This window comes from Plasmopara halstedii, assembly GCF_900000015.1.
Source record: "Plasmopara halstedii genome assembly, contig: Scaffold_208, whole genome shotgun sequence".
Classification (NCBI taxonomy): domain Eukaryota; phylum Oomycota; class Peronosporomycetes; order Peronosporales; family Peronosporaceae; genus Plasmopara; species Plasmopara halstedii.
The window spans coordinates 617,923-638,775 of NW_020187129.1; the positions used below are offsets into that span (position 1 = coordinate 617,923).

Below are 20,853 nucleotides of genomic sequence, written 5' to 3' on the forward strand. Positions count from 1 at the left end.
AAGAAATGTGTGGACCTTGAATAAGAAGGTTGCTATTGACCAATTAAAGATCAGTTTTATCGTTTTTAACCCTTGTTTCGACCGTCAACAATTTTGAAAAGGTGTCCTGAAAACTCAACAAAATAATCACAATTTCGGTTCATTTTTGACCACCTTTAATATTCACAAAATCACCTTTCAAAAGAGGTCAGGTGTTTGTTTTGTGAAGTACGGTATATAGCTGGGTGTCTAACAGTAAAAATAAACCTATTTCTCCCCCCGTCTTAGCTATCTGCACCCCCAAATCATCAATGGACAGCTGGAAGGAGGCCTAATTTAGTCTGCTTTGCTATTTCATGAGTGACATCTTATTATGATCTGTGATCGAAGTTGATCTCAATGCTTGAAAGAGGGAATCAGTGTTTTCCTGTTGTATTCAATGCTGTAAAATTCATTTGACTTGCAAAGCTTTAATGGATCTGCGTGAGGGAAGATTTTATTAACAAAATTTCATTGGATGAAATAATAAAGCCACCCTATTTTCACAGGCCACCTGTCCATTCTGTATATGCATTAGAATGCGAAACCAGCCATGAATCAGTGCACGGGGCTGCCGTAGCTCTTTGCTTAGAGGAAGTCAAACTAACTTCACCGACATTACGTTCTTTCCAAGAACCAGTACGAGTGCAGCGGATCGCAATCCAAGGTGTAACGGGGTTACACGTACTCTGGTAACAGGGGGGTTGTCACATGAGATGGGCATGGTGTAACTGCACCCAAACAAGAATACAATATGTGGCTAGGTAGTCAGTAGTTATGCATGTATTTAGATTTTACTATAGATATTTGGGAAAATCTAAACAATTAAAATTAGACGGCTTTGCCGCAGATAGAAAAAATAAAAATCAGTTTTGAGTTTAGACCGAAGAGTTTATTAGCCTTGGTTAGGGTACTAACTACTCTTGGAGGTAGCGGACTGCGATCCGCTACATTCGTATTGGTTCTTGTAAAGAACGAAAGGTCGGTGACCTTAATTACGCTTCCTCAAACGCTAAGCTACGGCAGCTCCGCTGCATTAACCAAGACAAACGAACGCTTATGTGCAGAATCGAAATTGTATTCGATTGATTAGTTGCGGCGGAGTCGTCAATGTGTAAAACCCTAGGTTTCTGGTGAATATAGTAATACCTAGTTTATATAGAAAATACTAATTGATCTAGTAACATGCATTAGTACTGGCAATCCTGCCACTGGTGGCTTCTTGTTGCGGTGTAGCCACACCACTGTGTGATTACACCAACTTGTGTAATCCACACCTATGTATGGTCGCACTATCCGTCCTTTCATACAAGGGTACGCGTAAGCCCGTTACAATCAGCCACTTACCCCGGTTATGGATCACCCTATGCTATCGCCCGACCACTCTGAACATCAATAATACAAGAGGCTTATAAATACAAATCATCCTTAGATGAATTGTTAAAGGAAACCCGAGACTCAGCCTTGGAGTAATTCATCGTCAATAGCAGTTGTTAGTGCCTACAGTTGTTCAACCCGTTGCTGTAGCTTCTGAATTATGTTCGTCTCTAAGTAAGAGTTTAATCAGAACCCTCGAGCAAAGGTTGTATAAATCCGACGAGATTCAGGTCGCTGTTGTCATGGCATATTTGAATTAGGCAAACTAGGGGCCGTTGCAGTTGCTTATCATCAGGTGTAGTGACTAAAAAGCGTGATCGCCCGGCAGGGTCCACGGAGAACAAGGTCGATCAGAGGGAAAAAATCACACTTTAAGTAAACTACTAGTTGCAAGGGTTCCAGGTGTGATCGTTTTAGTCATAATGCACGTACTGCTAATGTTCAGGAAGCAGGCTTCTCTAAATTTTCTTTTTTACTTGAATATAATTTTGATTTCAGTGATTGTATTTGAGAGGACAAATGACTCTTTCCATGTAATACTCATGGTGACCTTCTGTTGCTTGTAATATCATGACTAACTTTGACGCTTGCAGCGAACACAGTAGACGATACGAGCAGGCAAATTGGTTGCCGCGTCGTGACCAATTGTTTCAAAATTTGATCGCATAGTTGTAGCATTGTATCTGTTGGACGAGCATAAAATTTAACCATCTCAAGGAATGTTTGCCTTTTCAAGCGCGAAAAAACCAAAAAAACTGTTCCTTGTCTTACTTTTACACTTCTTCGCTTCACTACCAAACGCCATCCCTTGTCTTACTTTTACACTTCTTCGCTTCACTACCAAACGCCATCCCTCATTCCCCGACTAAGAAGCATCTCGCTATAAACTCTAAATCCAAGATACGCATCCAAGGCGCAGTGTAACCTGTTGGGGAAAAGGTCAAATCTGCTTCTGATAGAACCTACGTGGTAGCTGCTCGATTTGTTCTGCTGCAACAAAGCCTTAGGAACAAGGCTGTGTTCAGTGTACCGAACTTGGTGTATGTTGTAACAGTGTGATTTGCTGTTGGTCCGAGAGATGGGTTGAGTCGAATTCTCATAATATATGACAAGACGGCTTGCCGTGGCGATCTGAACTCACTACTACGAGCAGCTGGATGGTTTTTCTCTGTTCAGTACGTTCACCAAAGCAACCCATCAGACTGGTACCGGCATCCTGCACTGATGCTAGAGGGAGAGTGTTGAAGAGGAGACAATGGTATACATATCAGATCTCGTTTAGCCAGCAGACGCCAGAATTTTCAGGAGGAGCATACTACAAATTATCTAGTAGGTCTAGATGTCATGAGATCCAGCCGCGAGCAGTATGTAACAAGTAGTGCTGTAAACTAAGAATTGATTATTTCACTTTGCATTTGCCATTGTACGGCTCAAGCGGTCCATTCAACAAAAGTCAGATAGACTCGTCACTTTGTGTTGGCAGAGCGTGAAATTGAGTATCGACGCCTCGTCATTACCCTGATGCAGATAACAAAAGCTAGGATTCGAAAATTTGAGCCGCAGAGATAAAACTTCACAGTTGATTATCGGGCAATTTACTTGCACAAACTTAGTGTAGTGAACGTCGAGGATCGCTTTGTTGGGTTTCTTGGCGAAATGAATTCATGCCGGATCGGGCAAGTAAAATTAGACCACGATAGCATGTCAACTTCTGCAAAGCCTCGTTTCTTGAACTTTGCCCCTCTGCAAAAACAGCACTTGACCACATTGAAAGGCTTAATAGTTTTATTCCTCGATGGGTTGCCAATCCTCACGCACAAATTGAGATCACCTGGAAGCTCCAAGTCGAAAATTCTCAAGTACCTCAAGGCTTACGTTTGCTCATGTGGCTTACCAAGAAAGAATCAATGGGATGTGTGTCTATTAGAAGAATTTGCTTCGCCAAGTACTAAGTGCAACGTTAGCTTCAAGGTGAACTCGCCTTCACCTCCGATTCTTACCGACTACAGGTAGACAATAATAAGAGAATGTGAGAGTGGCCACATCATCTCACCAGATACTGGTTATGGCCCTGACAAAACTCCAGCGAAAAATACAGCTCACATGGAAGCTTCATCTTTTCAGTGGGCAGAGCCGGTGGGGGTCACCGCTCCCATGAGCTTTCAAAAATTTGAAGGCGCGGCGAGTCTAAAGAAAAACGCATCCACATTTTCGTGGGTCGTCGTTCAGACAGCCTTCAATCGAGTCTTATGGCTTGATGTACTCCAAACTTTAAGAATCAAAATGCTGTTTTTGAGCAAATGGTTACAACTATATTGATACATTGCATCGCTTTCAACAGTACGCATGAGCCGCCCATTGGAGCGAAGTGATACGGATTCAATAGTCTCATTTAAAGCACAAAGTCAGCTCACACTTTTAGCGATATTCGAAGCGTATATCAACCGCTTTCCAATTACGACCATAAAAGTTCCGACGCAGCGACGATGCAAATTGATCTTAACTTCGGACACTGCATTGTGCATGCTGACTAACAGTTATTGTTACTACCTAACCGTATAATGTTACGCTTCAATATAAGTGACTCCCGAGATTCTCCGAATCCCAACCAAACCTCTTAGCCCTATAAGTTTCGCTGATATATTTTTGGCCATAATGATTCAAAGTGTGAGGAATTTTCATTGATAAACTTTATTATTTTTGCCATGGAAAACACCGAAGAGCTTCTGATGACAGTATTTGGTCTAAATAGGTTTAAAGTTGCACACCTGAAACGACTTTCGAGGTTGCCTCTCTTGCCGTGCCCTAAGATCGCTTAATCCCCTTTACAGAGAAGTGATGAAAAGCTGTGCCATGTCACCGTAATTCGCGTTTTGCTTTACAAATAATCGGCAGAGCAATCCAATAGAACTCGGCGATGCATGGTATATCCGTTTTCCAAAGAGAAAGAACCCAATGCGTAGCTGCTGACAACGTGACAAACGTCTGAGTGCATTTTCCATTGCCGCCGCGTCAGAATGATGCGTCTGAATTGATCAAAATCGCTGTGGCGCGTCTACAAACGCTATGACGCGCGTGACGTAATATTGTGGCTGCTAAACTTGAAGAACGTCTGGGTGTGATAATCGCTGTCACCTGCTCAACCTCCTTATCGCGCAAATTATGATCTCTGCGTCATTTTACATCGGAGGGAGTTATTCTGATCGCCCGCCATGAAGCTCACGATAACGCCAAGCTCATTATCAACTAACTTCCACACGAGTTACGAAATCGATATCTTTTATCAGAGATAAGAAGTGTTTTGACTATCCGCCTAAGAAATTTCGACGATATCCACCTCGTCACTCACGAACTCGATCTGGCATAAAACGTCCTCCTAATCTGTCTATAATTGCATGATTCCGACAAACTTGGCTTAATCATGGCGTCGCGACTATACTGTAAGTCGTCTGAAGCTACCCACCACGCTCTTACATGCCTATGCGTGGTTCTAGCACTAGCGCAAACACAACACCGAGCTCCTACTATGGTTATAGATGATCACCCCATAGAGAGCCAGCCACCTGTGCTTTAGGCAACAGCCCGCTATCTCCATTATTAAATTACACATGGCTCTCACACCGGGTGAGAGGAAATGTGCTGTCTCGTTGTTCTTGAGACTCTAAAGCCAGCTTCAGTAAAGCAGACGCTCGACTAGAGCGTCAACAAATGCTTGACCTTACGAAGTGCAAAGCACCGCGCATATGTCAGCGGACAATCCCATCACCTTTCATTTCTTACCACACACACCCTCTCTCTTCTTTTCTTCTCCTCTTCATCTTCAAGAGATATCTGATTCTGCTATCGATCAAGTGTCGAACTTACGCTAAGGTCTGTTCCCACACCGTAGTGAGAAGATCGCAGCGACGAGCGATCATGCTACCGCCTAAGGAAGACAAAAAATGCGGAGGATGTACCAGGATAAGAGTGGCGATGGAGCCAGGGGCAAAGATGACAAAATTGAAACTCAAATTTTCTTGGTATTTTACATGCAGAATTTCACTTGACTCACAACACATTTTAAACAGCCCTGCGTTCGCTCGCTTCCAAACATTTCGCCAGAAGTGAACTATTCTTAGTTCATCAATTAATGCTGGCCCGCGACCAGCGCCAACCATCTTGCGGCTGGTTTTCGTAAGAGCTCGGGAACTAGTCGCTATTTCCAAGCATGCCATCTGCTTTATGGGACACTCTAAATTTAATATATTCTTATCTGATCACTGATTAATTGCAGCCAGTCAGATAGTATTATCGTAGCTCATTCTGGCGCAGTCACTGTTGGCATGATTGAATAGGGCTTGGCGCATTATGGGGAGATGATGAAGTTTTCTTTCGTTATTTATATGAATCTCAACGCATTTGCCCAGCCAATCGGTACTTGGAGAGGGCACTAATAGTCACTAGTCAACGATTGCAAGTGATGTGGCGGTCTTGATGAAGATCCAGTAGTGTTTGTAGGTCGCCTGAATGACTTGCTGCCTTGTGCAAAAAGAACTATGATAGTGAGCGAAATAATACCGATATTGATAAAGTATTTGGTCGTGCCATCCATTAAGGGCCTTGTCATTGCTAATCGTGTTTTCTTTTTCGACTCTTTCTAAGAGGCCAGATTACCTCACATGGTATATTGATTACACCACATCAGACAAGGCGGGCAGAAAACAGCGGGAAAGTTGTTCCCTGTAAGACCAGGACGTCGGTTTTGAGTTATCGAAGATGCTGCACTATCGGGGTTGCTTTATCTGATTTGACTCATTAGGAAATTTGCCTCTGTTTTTTTAAAGCAATCAACTTCTTCTAATTGGTGCGCCCCCAGCTTGTCGTTCCATTTTACACAAGAATCCGATAGATCTCGTTTTTCACTGTCACTGCAAGGGTCTGATGACGTAGCCGCTATTGAATACATGTTGTTACCGACAGCACTATTTATGACAGATACTTGCATCGGTAATGTGCTTGTGTCCGCCGTCCAGCTCGTCAGCTCAAATTGTCCAATATGATTGGTTCAACGCGCGCTTGGGAGATGTGGATAGCGCAACATATGTGTTTGTAAATGTGAATTGTCAGCGTAAGGCACCACACGTATCATGAATGCATCACTATCATGGTTAAGACGCAGTGTTCAGCCTTGCTCGATGAAGCCCATTCTAAATATGGACTCAGCTCTTTTTTCGCTTCACAATCAAAGAAGTATTTCATACCATAAAGTTAGCGCTCAAAATTGCAAACGTAGGTTGGCCGAATGTGTCTAACGGAGTCTTCGGTTTTCGCACAATTGTCTTTGTTCAAAACGACCCTAATTATCGCATTCTAAACATTTCTGTGTTGCCGCTTGAAGTTGCACTTGGCAGACAGCCAAACTCAGTGCAATACGCAGTACTAACGTTTGTTGTAGCCAAGATGTTGTCCAAACAGCTGTGTCACGCGATAATTAAACTTCGTTAATGCACTAAAGAGCTCCTGTGTCATAACCAGCCATTCCAATAGCATCCCGCTAATAGTACGAGCGGGACATCGCTATTATTCATCATTTGGTAATATTTATAGCTAAGTCGACGGTAAAGAGCGAAACTCAGCCAGCCATGCTGTTCTGCAGTGCATTCTTTCTAGATTTCGGAGTTTGCACCGAACTTGTGGCTGCGTTTAGCTTATTTTAAGCATGCACAATTCGCCACTTACCGTAAAACAGTATCACACAGAAAATTGCCGCCGAGATTTACTTCCATTCACCAGATATGCTTAATGTTTCGAGAGGTAAAAATCACAGACGCTTTCCTTAGCAATACTCATTGCTGTGTGATGCAACATTTGGTTTCGGAAACCAAGTCGATGACACACGCGTTTATCTGAAAATAATACGCGTTGCAGATTTCTCGTCACGACGCCGGTTTATTACATCAACAAAGGATAGAGAGGATCTGTAACACTTGATATGTACTGCCTCACTCACCGCACCGAGTGCTCTGTGAGCGTTCTGAATGACAAGCTCATCCGTAACAGATGACAAACTTAGTCCCTGCTTTGATACCAAGCATATTATATCGAAAATCACGGTCTCGTACTTCCTTGCACAAATTTCCTTAGTAAAGAGTTTTTCAGCTTAACAAGAGCTTCTGCCTTAAGTGGAGAGATAAATCTCCTAGCACCTAAGACTACTCGGTCACTCTATTTACAAGTAGGCAAACTTTCCCAGCACATAGGTGGAGCTAAACTGCCCTGTACGGTGAAACATCACACAAAAATGTTGACTTTGCAGTATCTTCATCTTCACATCGTGACGGAAACGGGCTATCTTTCTGAAATTCACGACATGCTTATTTTTGTCGTGACTTCAACTCGCACTTGAATGCACGGCGCTGTCACGTGAGACTGCGACATCCAGTCGCTCCCACTTTCCTCCAGATCTGACACAGAAGACATTAGCTCACTGGTGTTTTTAGCCGTACTGACTAAGATACACGATGGGGACCACACCATGCAGTTTTACTTTTTGTTCTCAAACGCGATACATCCTGTGAAACAGCGATATCCTCTGAGTCCAGCTCAAGACACATTGTGATCTGTGCTGGACAACCCACGTCCTGCACGGAAGGTATCGCAGTTTGTGCCCCCGCCAGAATGTTTCTAATTCCTGGCAGAAGAGAACTATGACTCGCCAATGATCGATCAGAGAGAGAATGCGTGGAGCCTAAAATTTCGCTTCCAGTCGACTCATAAAAAGAGTGTGGGGCACCTAACGTTTTCATCTTCAAGTCGACCTATTGCTCGTGCTTTCCAGCCTTGAACGAATCTTTCTATCCAGCTTTGGCGCTCCAATGTCTAAACGTACTGTCTACCATTCTTGATAATCGCGCATATGCGACACTGCTGAATTAAGCTGGATGATTCGCGGCTTCACAAATCCCAGGACGTTGCAACCCCATCTCTCTTTAGAATCGTAACACCTCTTAGGACTTGGGACCATTGACCACTGTTGGTTCACAACCGGACGTTCTGCGCCTACCAAGATTTGATATTCTCCCGGGATAGGTTCGTCGTCGGGTCGTAGGTCGGAGCCCGACCTGTCATGATACTTAGCTAGGAGCTATGAAAAATGCAAGGTGCAGATGTTTAGTACTACCGCAGATGAAAGTACTGCAGGTTCAGCGGTGCTGCCTGGCAGCATAAAGATTCTTTTCTTTTCTTTGGCATGGCTGAGGTCCATAGCCCATGACATGCTCGTAGAGTATTCACTATTCAGGCCCTCGTAACACAGGAGCTGGACTGCAGATTTCATGCGATGCCCTCTGCTCCCCGAAGATGCAGCGGGACTGCCGTAGCTCTTTGTATAAAAAAACTTACTAAGGTCATGGACCTTTTTATACTAAAACTAGTACGAGTGTAGCGGATCGCAATCTGCTTCAAGAGTATTAGAAAACCTTAGCCAAGGCAAATACACGCTTCCGTTCAAATTGAAACTATATGTTTTTGTTTCAGTTGCGGCACAGCCACCTATATCTAAATCTTTAGGCTATTTAGATTAAATAGTGAAGCCAAATTTATATGCATAACCACTGGCCGTCCTCCCACGGTGTAGCCACACAATTGTGTGATTACATTGACTTGTGCAATTCACACCTTTGTGCGGTCACACCGTCTTGTGTGACCCACCCTGTCATACAAGGGGACGTGTAACCCCGTTACAGAAGAGGAAGTGTAAACATAAGAAGTTTTGGCGGGAGCAGCATCCGATTGGATATCTTTCATGAAGATGCAACCGCTGCCGCATCTGCGATTGGGACCAAACGGCATTTCGGAACTAGCGTTCTTAAGCCCTTATCATAATCTTTCGGTTATCGACCTCCTCGACAAATAAACAGCTGCTTTAAACGCTTTTGATTTGCCTAATCGAGCAGTACGAATCCCCGCAACGTTTGTAACCTCAACCTTGGGAACGCTCGCTTTTGAAAGTTTTGCACGTAAGCACCTATTCACGCGCGCGATATTCAATCCCGGAGATAGGTTGTGGAGAAAGATCGATTTCATTGCCACCACAACTTTACTGATACAAACGTAAAACTCACAGCATTCTGGCCGCAACCGCCTGGATGCTCAATCTCAGCGATCTCAAGATGGAACGTATTTGTTCCTCCACCAGTCATGGGTTACAGACATGCCCCATTACTGTGAGCTTGAAGCTGATGAGCGCTTCCGAACAAGTGAATAACGCTTCTGACCCTTGACCTCCAATTCTCTGATCCTATTTGGATCCAGAATAGATAAAATCTTCCTCAATTGGTCTATGTATCTTGGAGGCAGATATTCAAACATTTGATGTTCCATCCTCGTAGATGGTACAATGTTTCCCCAATTAGGCTGTGATATTGACTAAAAATGCTTTCGAGTAACACGGTGTTGCCGTTGGCCATACACAAACGAAGTTTTGACTCTCAGAGTCCGCGTTCACAAACCCAAGGAGGTTGGATTTGTGCGCTCTGATATCAAGCAGAGCCGATAGTCTACAAAGTCACCAACAATTTCAGTTTGCTGTGCTATTTCAAGAGTAAATTACTATATATTACTTTGATATAAGCTAATTCTACACATATTTGCTTAAGCGTTTCTCACCAGGCGATCTATATTTTTCAAAGCTACAACATGCGTAAATGAATATTTCGGACAATCGTACCGTATTTTAATAATGCAATACTAAATGCATAGGATAACATTACTTCCCACTTTTAACATCCAACTCGACACCAAAGGCACGATCGCCGACTCACTCACTCGAAATTGCCAAATCAACTTTGCCTTGAGCAGGCCACCATCACACACACAATGTCCTGCTCCGCTCCGGTTCGCGGCCCTTCAAACTGAAGTACTTGAGGCTCGATGAATACCTACTTGACACCTTGCAAATCGTATCTGCGGTCAATAATGACGCTGGGACCACTTGTGCGCTGCTAAACCCAGTCAAATTCTGAAAGAAAATTCTGAAAGAAGCGGTCGATAAGTCTCAAGGCATGGCTGCGACATGTTCCAAAGGATCCAAAAGATTGACGAGTCGGTTGAATGCCCGTTGCGCTGGACCAACCCGTCGCTCGTTGCTGCGTGTCTAAGGGCAAAGACGGTCATGAGCCCTATGACAAGCGATATGAAATTACAAGGAAACTGTACTGAAGGCGAGCAAATGCAGGCAATACACTGCCGCGCTCGATTTTCATGAAGAATCACGAAGCGTTCGGTAAAGCACTTCGTCGGTTCGGTGGATACAAGTTGGCAGCACATCTCGATCGAAGAAATCATGACATCAGATAAAGATGTCTTGAAGATCTCTCACAAGCTCCCGCTATATGCAACGTCGAAATGGATGACCCCGATGGTCCGACTCGCACGGCGCCTCCGCTCGACGACGTTGAGCAGCTCGCCTTGATCTTGCACTTCGTCTTGAACTTTGACGGCGAAATGCTTGAATCCGAGCTCACGGTAGCAGAATCCGCCAGCGTGATCCAGCACATGACGGCGACGTCGTATCTAGACATGAACGACTTTATTGCTTAGCGCTACAAAGTGGTGCCAGACATGTTTCAATATAATGACAATCTTTACAGACGACTGATTTTGACGCATTGCGCTTTTAAATATAGATCAGCGGTTGTTCTGCTGCAAGAAGAGGTCTTTACTGCAGCAAAAGACGTCTGCCAACTGATCGCGCTTGTACCATTTAGGTGACTTTGCTGATATAACATGAATGCATCAACTCCAGACCGTGACACTTGACTTGTTCATCGAAACCTGAAGAAGATTGTCGAGGGCCACCCCACCAGCCATCACAGGCGTGTCTTCGTTGCCTTGCGAATTTCGTCTTGATCTGCGACGAAGTAGCGTTATATTAAATACAGACTCGTAGAAGGCATTCGATTGCGTTGACTATGAGATCATAGTCAAATTGCTGATGCACGTTGACCTTGAACGAAAAAGATTCTCCCTGATACAGCTTTCGTTCCCAAAGCTACACGCACATCTGCTGATCAATGGCAACACTCAGTCAGCACTATATTCCACGTACGGCGCTGCACTAGCCGACCGGTATCTGCGCTGCTCTTTAATCTTATAGTCAAAATATTGATCAACCTGTTACAGACACAAGAATTGTACAGCGTGTGCTTCAGCACAGACCACACGACCATACGACAATATGAACGTTCTGCGCAGACGACCAAATTTTCTTTGCTTACATGGTAGAGTTTGAGCAGATTGTGAAGCAAAGATCACTCCTTCCAGTAAATTGTTGTTAACGGTGCTTAGTTGAAACGTAGACTGTCCACAGCTGTCTGGTGTCCAGACACCAATACTATCAACGCTTGTGCTTAGGTATCCTTTCTTGTCAGGTTTCAGCAACAGCGCAATCATTAAGTACGTTTCCGATCTAAGCTTCCACATGGTCAGCAAAGTGAGTTACCAAAGTCTTGCAGCACTCACACTTAGTGGTCGGCTCGTTGCTGTGCATAGAATAGAGCTCTCAGGCATGTGGCACTGCTCGCAGCACATCGTGACCCAATCAGCCACCTTGCAAGGCTGGATGTCGATGCTAAGCGGATTTGACCTGAGTTGCAAGCTCAACCGGAATGTGGAGCACGCGTAGTTCGTTCTTGGCAAGATCCTGATTCAGTGACAAAAATACGGTCCGTGACTTGGATGCACCTCGAGAGTTAGCGTCTTGCACCACCACTGCACTTCAGACGCGTATCATGTGCGAAAAACGAGCGCAGTTTACTACTGCGAGCGTTGAACTGCATGTGTCCTTGCTTCCCACAACGGATGATACAGCGTGCCAGAATCTTGTCACGTTTTCTTTATTACGGCACGGTGATCTGATTTAGTGAAGTTGAGCGTTGACGATAAAGATCGACCTGAACTCGGTGGTTCAAAGCCCTCTAGGAGATCACGGCGCATGGATTTCTCTCAGAATTGTGCGCAGTCGATCTGCATACAGATGACTTAATTTGGTCTGCGAGATTATCTCAACGGAACGAGGCTGCTCGATCTAGCAGCGTCCACAGCACGATAATGTAGCTTCTTGCTGTTCTGTTGAGATACACCGCTGAAAGCACGTGGATGACGTCACAAGTATTACGATAATGCTTTTATTATTTTTATGACTACGAATATAGATTACGGACATAATGATAGCCGTTCATTGGTCTCGATAAATAAGGTTGCTTGTAGAAGCTTCGAGAATGATCCGGACGGATAGGCTTAGATATAGCATAGCGTAGCGAAGGAAGAATATTCACTTCGGTTTTTACCAACAGACCAACACGTTAACAGTCGCGCCAAGAAATCTACTCAGCACGCTTCATTCTCATAGCTATGACGTCCAAGCGAACTGTTTTCCTCTTAGGCAGTGAAAACTGCTTCCACTTGGAGTTAACATGCGCATGACGCTGGCGCGAAAAGGGATGTTGGTGCACGTTCAAGCCGTCAAGAGGGAAGAGGAGATGACTGTTCAACGACGCCAAGGCGCTGGGGATCATCGTTCAGGGTATTGAACTACAGCGCCAGACCAAAATTTGGTCTGCGTCGTCGGCTATGCACGCTTGGAGTATTCTAAGGGAATTCTAAAATCGTACCACGCTTCTCGACCGTGTCGCTGCCTGCATGAGTTCAAGATGGAGAGCGGCTCGACAATGATGAAGCATCTGGATGCGCTTGACGAACTTGTTGTCGGACTTCAATCGCTTGGAGAGCCTGTTGGATCGCGACAGCCAGTGGTACTGCTGACCAGACAGATTATGACCAGATTATGGCGATTGTCGAAAATGCCATGGACATCAAGCAAATCGTGTTCAAGGAGAATTTGTTGAAAGATCAAAAACGGTTGCAAAGGAGGAGACGACAGAGAAAGCTTCTCTTGTTCACGGAAGCGGTGGGCGATATAGAAGCAATCGTGGACCCGGACGAAAAGATTACGGTCCAAGGAAGAGTAAAGGTGGCTTCAAGGGAAAGGGCTTCAAGTGTAATTGAGTCTGACACATGAAATGAGCCCAACCGGAAGCGATGGCATTGATGAAGACGCGGTGTTCGCAGTTGGCAAAAATCGGATTGATGGATGGATGATCCATCACGGTGCGACATCGCATATGAAAAAGAAACCACATTGTGAAGACCCATTTGATTTTGATGATACGATTTTGGGTATCAATGTGACCATTGCAGACGGAAAGAAATTGTGTGTACTTGGGTAAGGAACTGTTAAGCTGACTAGGATGGACGGTAAGAACATCAAAATGCTAAATGTTTTGTACATTCCAGGACTCGAAAGACGGCTGCTATCGGTTGGAGAGCTTGCATTTTTTATGCATTTTATGGAGTAAAAACAAGTCTTTAGCTCTTGGCAAAAAGGTCGACAAAGCTTTCGTTCTTGATTGCAAATTTGAGAAAGCGTGTTTTGTGGAGTAAGCCGGTGCTGACAGTCAATAGGAGCTATGGCACGAGCGCATGGGGCATTCAAGCGAGAGCGGTATGGACAAAAATCACCATGTCACGCATGGTATGCCAGCTATACGCCCTGGCATTAAGACTATGTGCAGTGGATGTATAAAGGGTAAGCAGGCCGTATCGACGATTCCTTCACAATCAATATATAAGACATCGAGTGTTTTGGAGTTAGATCACACGGACGTGATGGGACACATGTAAACGGTACCGAAAGGAGAAGCAAGATATGTGCTAACATATGTGGATGACTTTTCACGTTTCGTGTTTGCTTACTTCCTGAAAAGAAAAAATGATGTTGCCGCAAAGCGCGCCGTATATAAGACATTTTTCGAAAGCAATGGGGAGAGCAAATTAAATGCATTCGTTCTGACAAGGAAACGGAACTCGTGAACAAGAACGTTACAGCTATATGCTTTCGGGATGGTATCATGTATCAGTGGACTGTACCTTATAGTTCCCAGCAAAACGGTGTAGCGGAGCGCTTAAATCGCACTATCATGGAGAAGACAAGTAGCATGCTTCATTACAAGGGCATGTCGATGATTTAGTGGGCGGAAGCTGTAAGCACTGCAGTCGATTTGATTAATAGATCTGTGAATACTGAACGAAGTGATATGCGGCCATACGAAGTAAGTTATAAGCAGAAAGCACGAATGGAATACCTGCGTGTGTTCGGGTCCCAAGGATATGCTCACGTTGACAGGGCCAAAAGGACAAAGCTCGACCGTAACAGCTATAAGTGTATGCTTCTTGGATATGCTGAAAACGCAAAGGGTATAGTGTTTATGATTTGGAATCATCAAAAATCAAGATTACACGATCTGTTCAGCTTGACGAACGTAAATATATCGGTATTCACGACACATCGTGCTCGGAAAACTGATCAGTTACTCATGTTTCAAGAAAATGAACGAAATAGCGACCCATTTTCCTGCTGAGCGACGGCCGGTGATAGACGACCCTATGAATAGTGTCGAAAATCTACGCAAGATATTGAGATGGACGAGGTCGAATCAGAGCGCAATATCAATCTGGAGCGCCTTTAGCACTCGAAGATCAGATTGCAACGGGACAAGAGCTGACAGATTATCACTCTCCGCAAATAATTGGGAAGAATGCTGGGTGTTCCGTCCGGGCACGGAGCGGTCAAGGCGTGTTCGGGATCCAGCTCTATTACTGGAAGACGGCGTTGAGCTGGACCAAGAAGACCAAAAAAAGCAAAATATCCCCGTCTCCATAGTGCCCGAGAATATTGACGAAGATGGATTATTTGTCGAAGCAGTGTTGGCGTATGCGGCAAGGATCGACGGGGTTTCTGACATTCCAAACACATACGCTGAAGCAGTTGCAAATGATGGGGCAGTGGCGTGGCGAACAGCAATGGAGACTGAATTACTATCGCATGAACAAAACAGTACTTGGTCGATTGTATCGCGCGGAGCTACTCGTCCGATTGGATGTCTATGAGCTTTCGCTAAGACGCCTGATGAGAACGGCCGAGTCATTTGTTACACGGCATGGCTTTTATGCAAAGCGGTTTGTGGATTTTTTAGAAACGTACTCCCTTGTAAACATGAATTCGATTTGGGTTGTATTGGCTGTATGTGTCGCAGACGGATATGAATTGGAACAGCTGGATGCAGACACTGCGTTTCGAAATATCGAGCTAAGTGACCGGATCTATATGGAGATACCGCCTAGAGTAAGGACTACTGGAGATCATTTTTTTTGCTGGATAAGGCCATCTACAGGTTAAGACAAGCAGCTAGCGCCTGGAATAGAGCGGTTAATGAAGTCTTCGTTACAAATTGTGACGCGGATCAGTGCATGAATGTAAAGTTTTCTAAGAGCGGGTACATCTTCGTTTGCCTCTACGTGGACGATATGTTAATTGCACCTAAGACCCGTGCAAAGATCCGTGAAGTCAAAGTTGCCCTCAAGATTGCTTTCAAAATTAAGGTGCTTGGTGACGCAAAGTTTATCTTGGGGATGGGAATTGATCACGACAAGAGAGTCGGAACGCTTATGATCAAGCAAACACGTTACTTTGACGATGCTACGCAACAATTCGGCCAGCAGATCGCCAAGACGACCGATAACCCATGTGCATCCAATATCAAGCTTCCCAAAGAACAATCGCCAAGAACAGATGCAGAGCTACTGAAATACAGTCAATGTCATTTCGCTCTCTCATCGGTTGTCTTATGTACATTGCAAAATCTAATTCCATAATATACAAATCAAACTGTCGCACAGCTATGCAAATTAGTATCCATGATCTACTTGCCTGCGTAGTTACGCAACAACTAAGATTTCTCGAAATCCTGGAATACAGCATTGGCGAGCCGCGATTCGTGGGATAAGATACTTGAAGTTAAAGCGCCTGCATGAAATTGTATTTCAAAGAGGAATATGGTTAAAGCATTTTGGGAAAGCAACATCGACGACAGACGATCTGTATCTGGCGGGATGGTCAAAATTAGTAATGGACGGATGATGTTCAAGTTGAAAGTTAGATGAGCTGTGGCGCTGAGTTCAGCAGAAACCGAGTACATGACGCTAATCCTGTTAACCCAGGAAGTATTGTAGAAGCGCGTGATGTTGAAGGACCTGGGCAAAAAGCAGAATCGTGCAACGCAAGTCTGAAAGGACAACCAAGGGGCGATAGCACCGGCCCAGAATGCGGGATATCATGCTAGAATACAGAACGATTTAAATCAACTACGTCGACACAAAGCATCAGCTCGCGGGCATGCTTACCAAGGCACTAGGGACAAAGAAGCGGCGGATAACAAGTTTCATATTACATTGGTGGGCGCTACCGAATCAAGCAGTCTGCCGCTCGTCCTCTTAAGTGGTGTCACAGCATTGGACGGCTTTAGGACATGCTTAAACTTGCCGCAGTAAGCTCTGTTCGCCACGAAATCGCTCGGAAATAACGCGCACTTTTACCGGAAAACCTAGTAAGCATGTTGGTTTGTCGGCAAAATCCGAAGTGAGTATACTTAGATTCTTAGCTCGCTACCCTGTGCTATATCTAAGCCTATCCGTCCGAATCATTCTCGAAGCTTCAACAAGCTGCCTTATTTATCCAGACCAATGAATGACTACCATTATGTCCGTAATCTATGTAATCATGGTAATAACAGTAAACATTTCCGTAATACTTGCGACGTCATCCACGCACTTTCAGCGTTGTGTTTCAACACTCCCACTCACCGCTAATGTTGAACTTGCTTTGATTCTTGCTTCTTGATGCCTGTCTTTTCGCGGAGATACTTGAATCTTCAACGAAAGTGATCGCGCTGATTCAGACGCTACCTAGCAGTACATACCTTGCGATGGCAACTTTGAGCACGCATTAACGTTACTCCGCATGCAGACTTGCCCGGAAGGGAAATTGCCAGGCTGTCCATGTTATTACCGTCCGCAGCTATGTAATACAAACTCATGTAACAAATTGTCTTCATCGAGAATACTTTTCGCGCTGTTTATTTTGCAGTCTTCATGAGTTCAACGCTTGCGTCTTCGCAGCCCAAGACTACCAAGCAGTTACACACCACCCAGAAGGGCGACCGTTACACAATCTGCTTAAAAAGGGCGGGATTAATTTCAATCAGCTGATATAGGTTCCACTGCGGTCAGATGTCATTTGGTTTTGGATTCATCAGAATTCTTATCTCCTACTTTTGTTCCTTTATCTTTGGGTCGCGTTTCTTCACGTACCTCTTAGGTTGTATATCAGTATTAATTTTCTTAAAGTGTAAACAAGCAGCGTTGCAGTGTTCTCCCAAAGTGGTAGATGAAAGTAATCAGATTTGATGTTGCACGTCTGAAAGTGCTAAAACGCATTTGATTTGATATCTTAGTTGTTGATTACGTGACGAGCAATTGGATGATCTGAGACCAGATTTTTCTTAAAGAGTATATTCTTTGCTATTATTGGCGTCTATTTGCATAATAATAGCAGTCTATATTGAGTAAACTTAAATTTTGCGAGCCTGCCCCACCATCAAAACATCAAATTTTTTATTGATACCAAATACCAATTATTCTTGGTATATTGAGAAGTCACTTAGTCTTTTGTACGAAAGTGAACTAAATTATTTCATTCGCAAATATTTTTTCTCTATGGACTAAAAAGACCAGAAAACTTTGACGACTTGATCATGCTAGAATGTCAAAACTGCGGTGCCACAGGCGACTCGTTTTTCAGCGAAAATTATTCTGGTGAGATGGTGTGTGATCTATGCGGTACACAAAGTTTTTTACAGGCGCGTAATGAGACGCAGGAAGTCGAAGATATGGGTATGGACATCACAATGGCACTTAAGACGCTCAAGCGCCGCGACGTGCGCAAGAAAAAACGTAATGCTGATGAATTTATGGATCATGATACAAAGCGGATAAAAGAGGTACAAGAGAAGGATACACCGAAGCTACCAGAGCTGCTCGACTGTATCGTTGCTACTCAAATGGTACTGAACTTCATGTCTCGTGCTTTAATCAAACGCGTTGGAAGTAGTACATTTCCTGCTGATGAGTATCCAAAAGTTGTGAAAGAGTTGTGGTTTAAATTTTTGAAGACTTGGGGCGTCAAAGGTACAAAACCACTTATACGCTGTTATAACGAATTCTTTATGTACAATACAAGCAGGGAGGAGAAAAGTATGGACCCAGTCGTGACTTTTGACTTGATGGAGCAATGGGATGCAGAAAGACAGAAGAAAAGAGATGATGAGGAAGATAAGGAAAAGATGGATCATCAAAATGGCGTAGAAAAGTTTGACAAACCTCGAAAAAAATTAAAAGCTCGAACACCTTCACGTCGGCGCTTTGACGAGCTCAATATGTTTTCTATTGTGGATTTGATTGGAATCTTAATGATTGCATCGCGCGTATTGAATTTGGGCTTATTGCCAAGTGATTTTGCAGATTGGGTTGCTACAGGAGTCATTCCGTACCATAATTCACTGGCCACGTGCTGTGCGGACGCACCCGACGTGCGAGAATCGGTGAAGTATATTGCCAGTTTTTTTCATTCTTTGATGCTACGTCACAAAGCGACAACTGTTCAGATTGCATACTCTGCACATCACCTTCAATACCACATGGGTTTACGTCTTCCTCCAATAAATGTACCACTTGCAGCTCATCGTATTTGCGCTACAATGGGTTTCCCTCCTGAAGTCTATCGCCATTTTATATGGATTACGGGTTTCTTAAATGTTGAAGGTAAAATGACGGAATTGCCACTCTTACTCCAATCTGAGGTTGATGGGTATCCTAGATTTAGCTTAACACATACTCAAAAAGAGGATAAGGTTGATGCAATTCTTCAGACTGAGTTAGGTATTGTAGCTCACTTAGTTGTTGCAATTAAAATGTGTGCGAACTGGCACGAGTGGATTTACGAGCGGGACCAACAAGACAATGACAAAGAAGAGCGAGAGAAGAGAAATAAAGCACCACCCGTGACTGCGGTACACAACGCATATGATTTATCTCGGCGTGATCTCGACTCATTCATTCAATTCGCCAAGCAAGTTTTTATTGATCCTGACAAATCTGGAATCCCTGATGATTTTCAAGAACACGTGAAACAGCTGCAACGCATACAAGCAATCGACGAGTCACTTTTGTCCAACGAAGATCAAAATTTACAGCTGAAGCGGAATTCTCTGCTTGCTTATCCTGGTATTCACGTCGACGGGATTCTTGCTGAAACTGATGCAGAGATCGAAAAACGTCTACAACGTTTACGCTCTCGAGATAGCAATACTGACACTATTGACGACAAAGATAAGACAATTGATGCCTTCTTTTATCCCATTTACAATCATTCTCAGCGTACACCGCCGCATTCAGCGTACGAATATGTGCTTGAGTTGCTTTGTAGGAAAATTAACGCTCCTATTGCGCAAGTATTGCCCATACTTGCTAAACTTGACAAGCGAATGAAAAGTTTAATTTATCACTTTGAACGCACCAAGTATCACGTTGAGTTCCTGCAAGCAGGTCAAGCAAAGTGGAAAGCTGCCAAGGCAAGTCTTGCTCCAGTTATTAATGTGTCATCGCGGTCGCCAATACCTAAAAACAAATAGAAATCTCAGAAATTAGCAATCACTTAAAGCGTCGCGATCTTTTGTTCAGATTTTTCTCAAAATGGTAGGACCATTTGTTAGACGCACAGTTAATGAATTTGCTAACTTCTGACATGTAGACAACCTGCGCACAAGCCATTAAAGCGTGGGTAAGTATTTCAACAGTTCAATTCTTTTTTTCTCTGTCTTATTGTGGTCTATTAAAATATAGGAAGCTAAGAATGCGACTACGGCAGAAGAATCGAGTGTGATCAAGTTGTATTGCCAAATGCCCCCAATTGTAAAGCTGGATAACTCGCTTAATAGTCTTAAAAATTGCGAGTATGTTTTTCTTAAAGTACTTGTATCTGTGTACATCTCATGGATTTGGTGTTTGTACTGAAGGCAATTGTCGCTGTCAACGAACGCAATTGACCGTTTGATTCCTTTATCAGGCATGAAAAAACTACGAATCTTGTCATTAGGTCGGAATCAAATCAAAAAGATTGAGAAACTAGACGATAATGTCGATACATTAGAAGAACTTTGGCTATCGTACAACGTCATTGCGACACTCGATGGACTTTCAGGACTTTCGAATCTCACGACGCTTTTCCTGTCAAATAATCTGATCAAAAGCTGGGACGAACTGGATAAATTAGCGAGTCTACCCAAGCTTCGAGACGTGCTTTTCACAGGAAATCCCATATACGAAAATTTGAGCAAGGAAGACGCTCGCCTTAATGTATTAAAGCGGATTCCTCAAGTAGCTAAAATTGACGGTGACATGGTGAAACAAACGGAGCGTGACGCTGCGTTAGGGCAGTAGCTTTATCTCTCAAGAGAGCATTGTTTA

At 43.8% G+C, this 20,853-nt stretch overlaps 4 protein-coding genes across 4 annotated transcripts; 3 read left to right on the forward strand and 1 right to left on the reverse strand.

Moving 5' to 3' along the window:
- Positions 1-3,051: 3,051 nt before the first annotated feature.
- PHALS_03109 (uncharacterized protein) lies at positions 3,052-3,408 on the forward strand (the record flags this gene model as incomplete). The annotated part of the gene is made up of 1 exon (XM_024721788.1): positions 3,052-3,408. One exon carries the CDS (start codon positions 3,052-3,054, stop codon positions 3,406-3,408), a length of 357 nt encoding a protein of 118 aa, XP_024572930.1.
- Positions 3,409-5,255: 1,847 nt separating this feature from the next.
- Positions 5,256-5,609, reverse strand: PHALS_03110 (uncharacterized protein; the record flags this gene model as incomplete). The annotated part of the gene is made up of 1 exon (XM_024721789.1): positions 5,256-5,609. The coding sequence occupies one exon, from the start codon at positions 5,607-5,609 to the stop codon at positions 5,256-5,258; it is 354 nt and encodes a 117-aa protein (XP_024572931.1).
- A 9,656-nt stretch (positions 5,610-15,265) lies between these two features.
- PHALS_03111 (hypothetical protein F444_05911) lies at positions 15,266-20,045 on the forward strand (the record flags this gene model as incomplete). The annotated part of the gene is made up of 5 exons (XM_024721790.1): positions 15,266-15,616; positions 18,091-18,144; positions 18,207-18,392; positions 18,459-19,958; positions 20,019-20,045. The coding sequence occupies 5 exons, from the start codon at positions 15,266-15,268 to the stop codon at positions 20,043-20,045; spliced, it is 2,118 nt and encodes a 705-aa protein (XP_024572932.1).
- A 34-nt stretch (positions 20,046-20,079) lies between these two features.
- On the forward strand, positions 20,080-20,826 carry PHALS_03112 (dynein light chain 1; the record flags this gene model as incomplete). Its single annotated transcript, XM_024721791.1, has 4 exons — positions 20,080-20,082; positions 20,138-20,167; positions 20,230-20,339; positions 20,403-20,826. The coding sequence occupies 4 exons, from the start codon at positions 20,080-20,082 to the stop codon at positions 20,824-20,826; spliced, it is 567 nt and encodes a 188-aa protein (XP_024572933.1).
- Between the last annotated feature and the right edge of the window lie 27 nt (positions 20,827-20,853).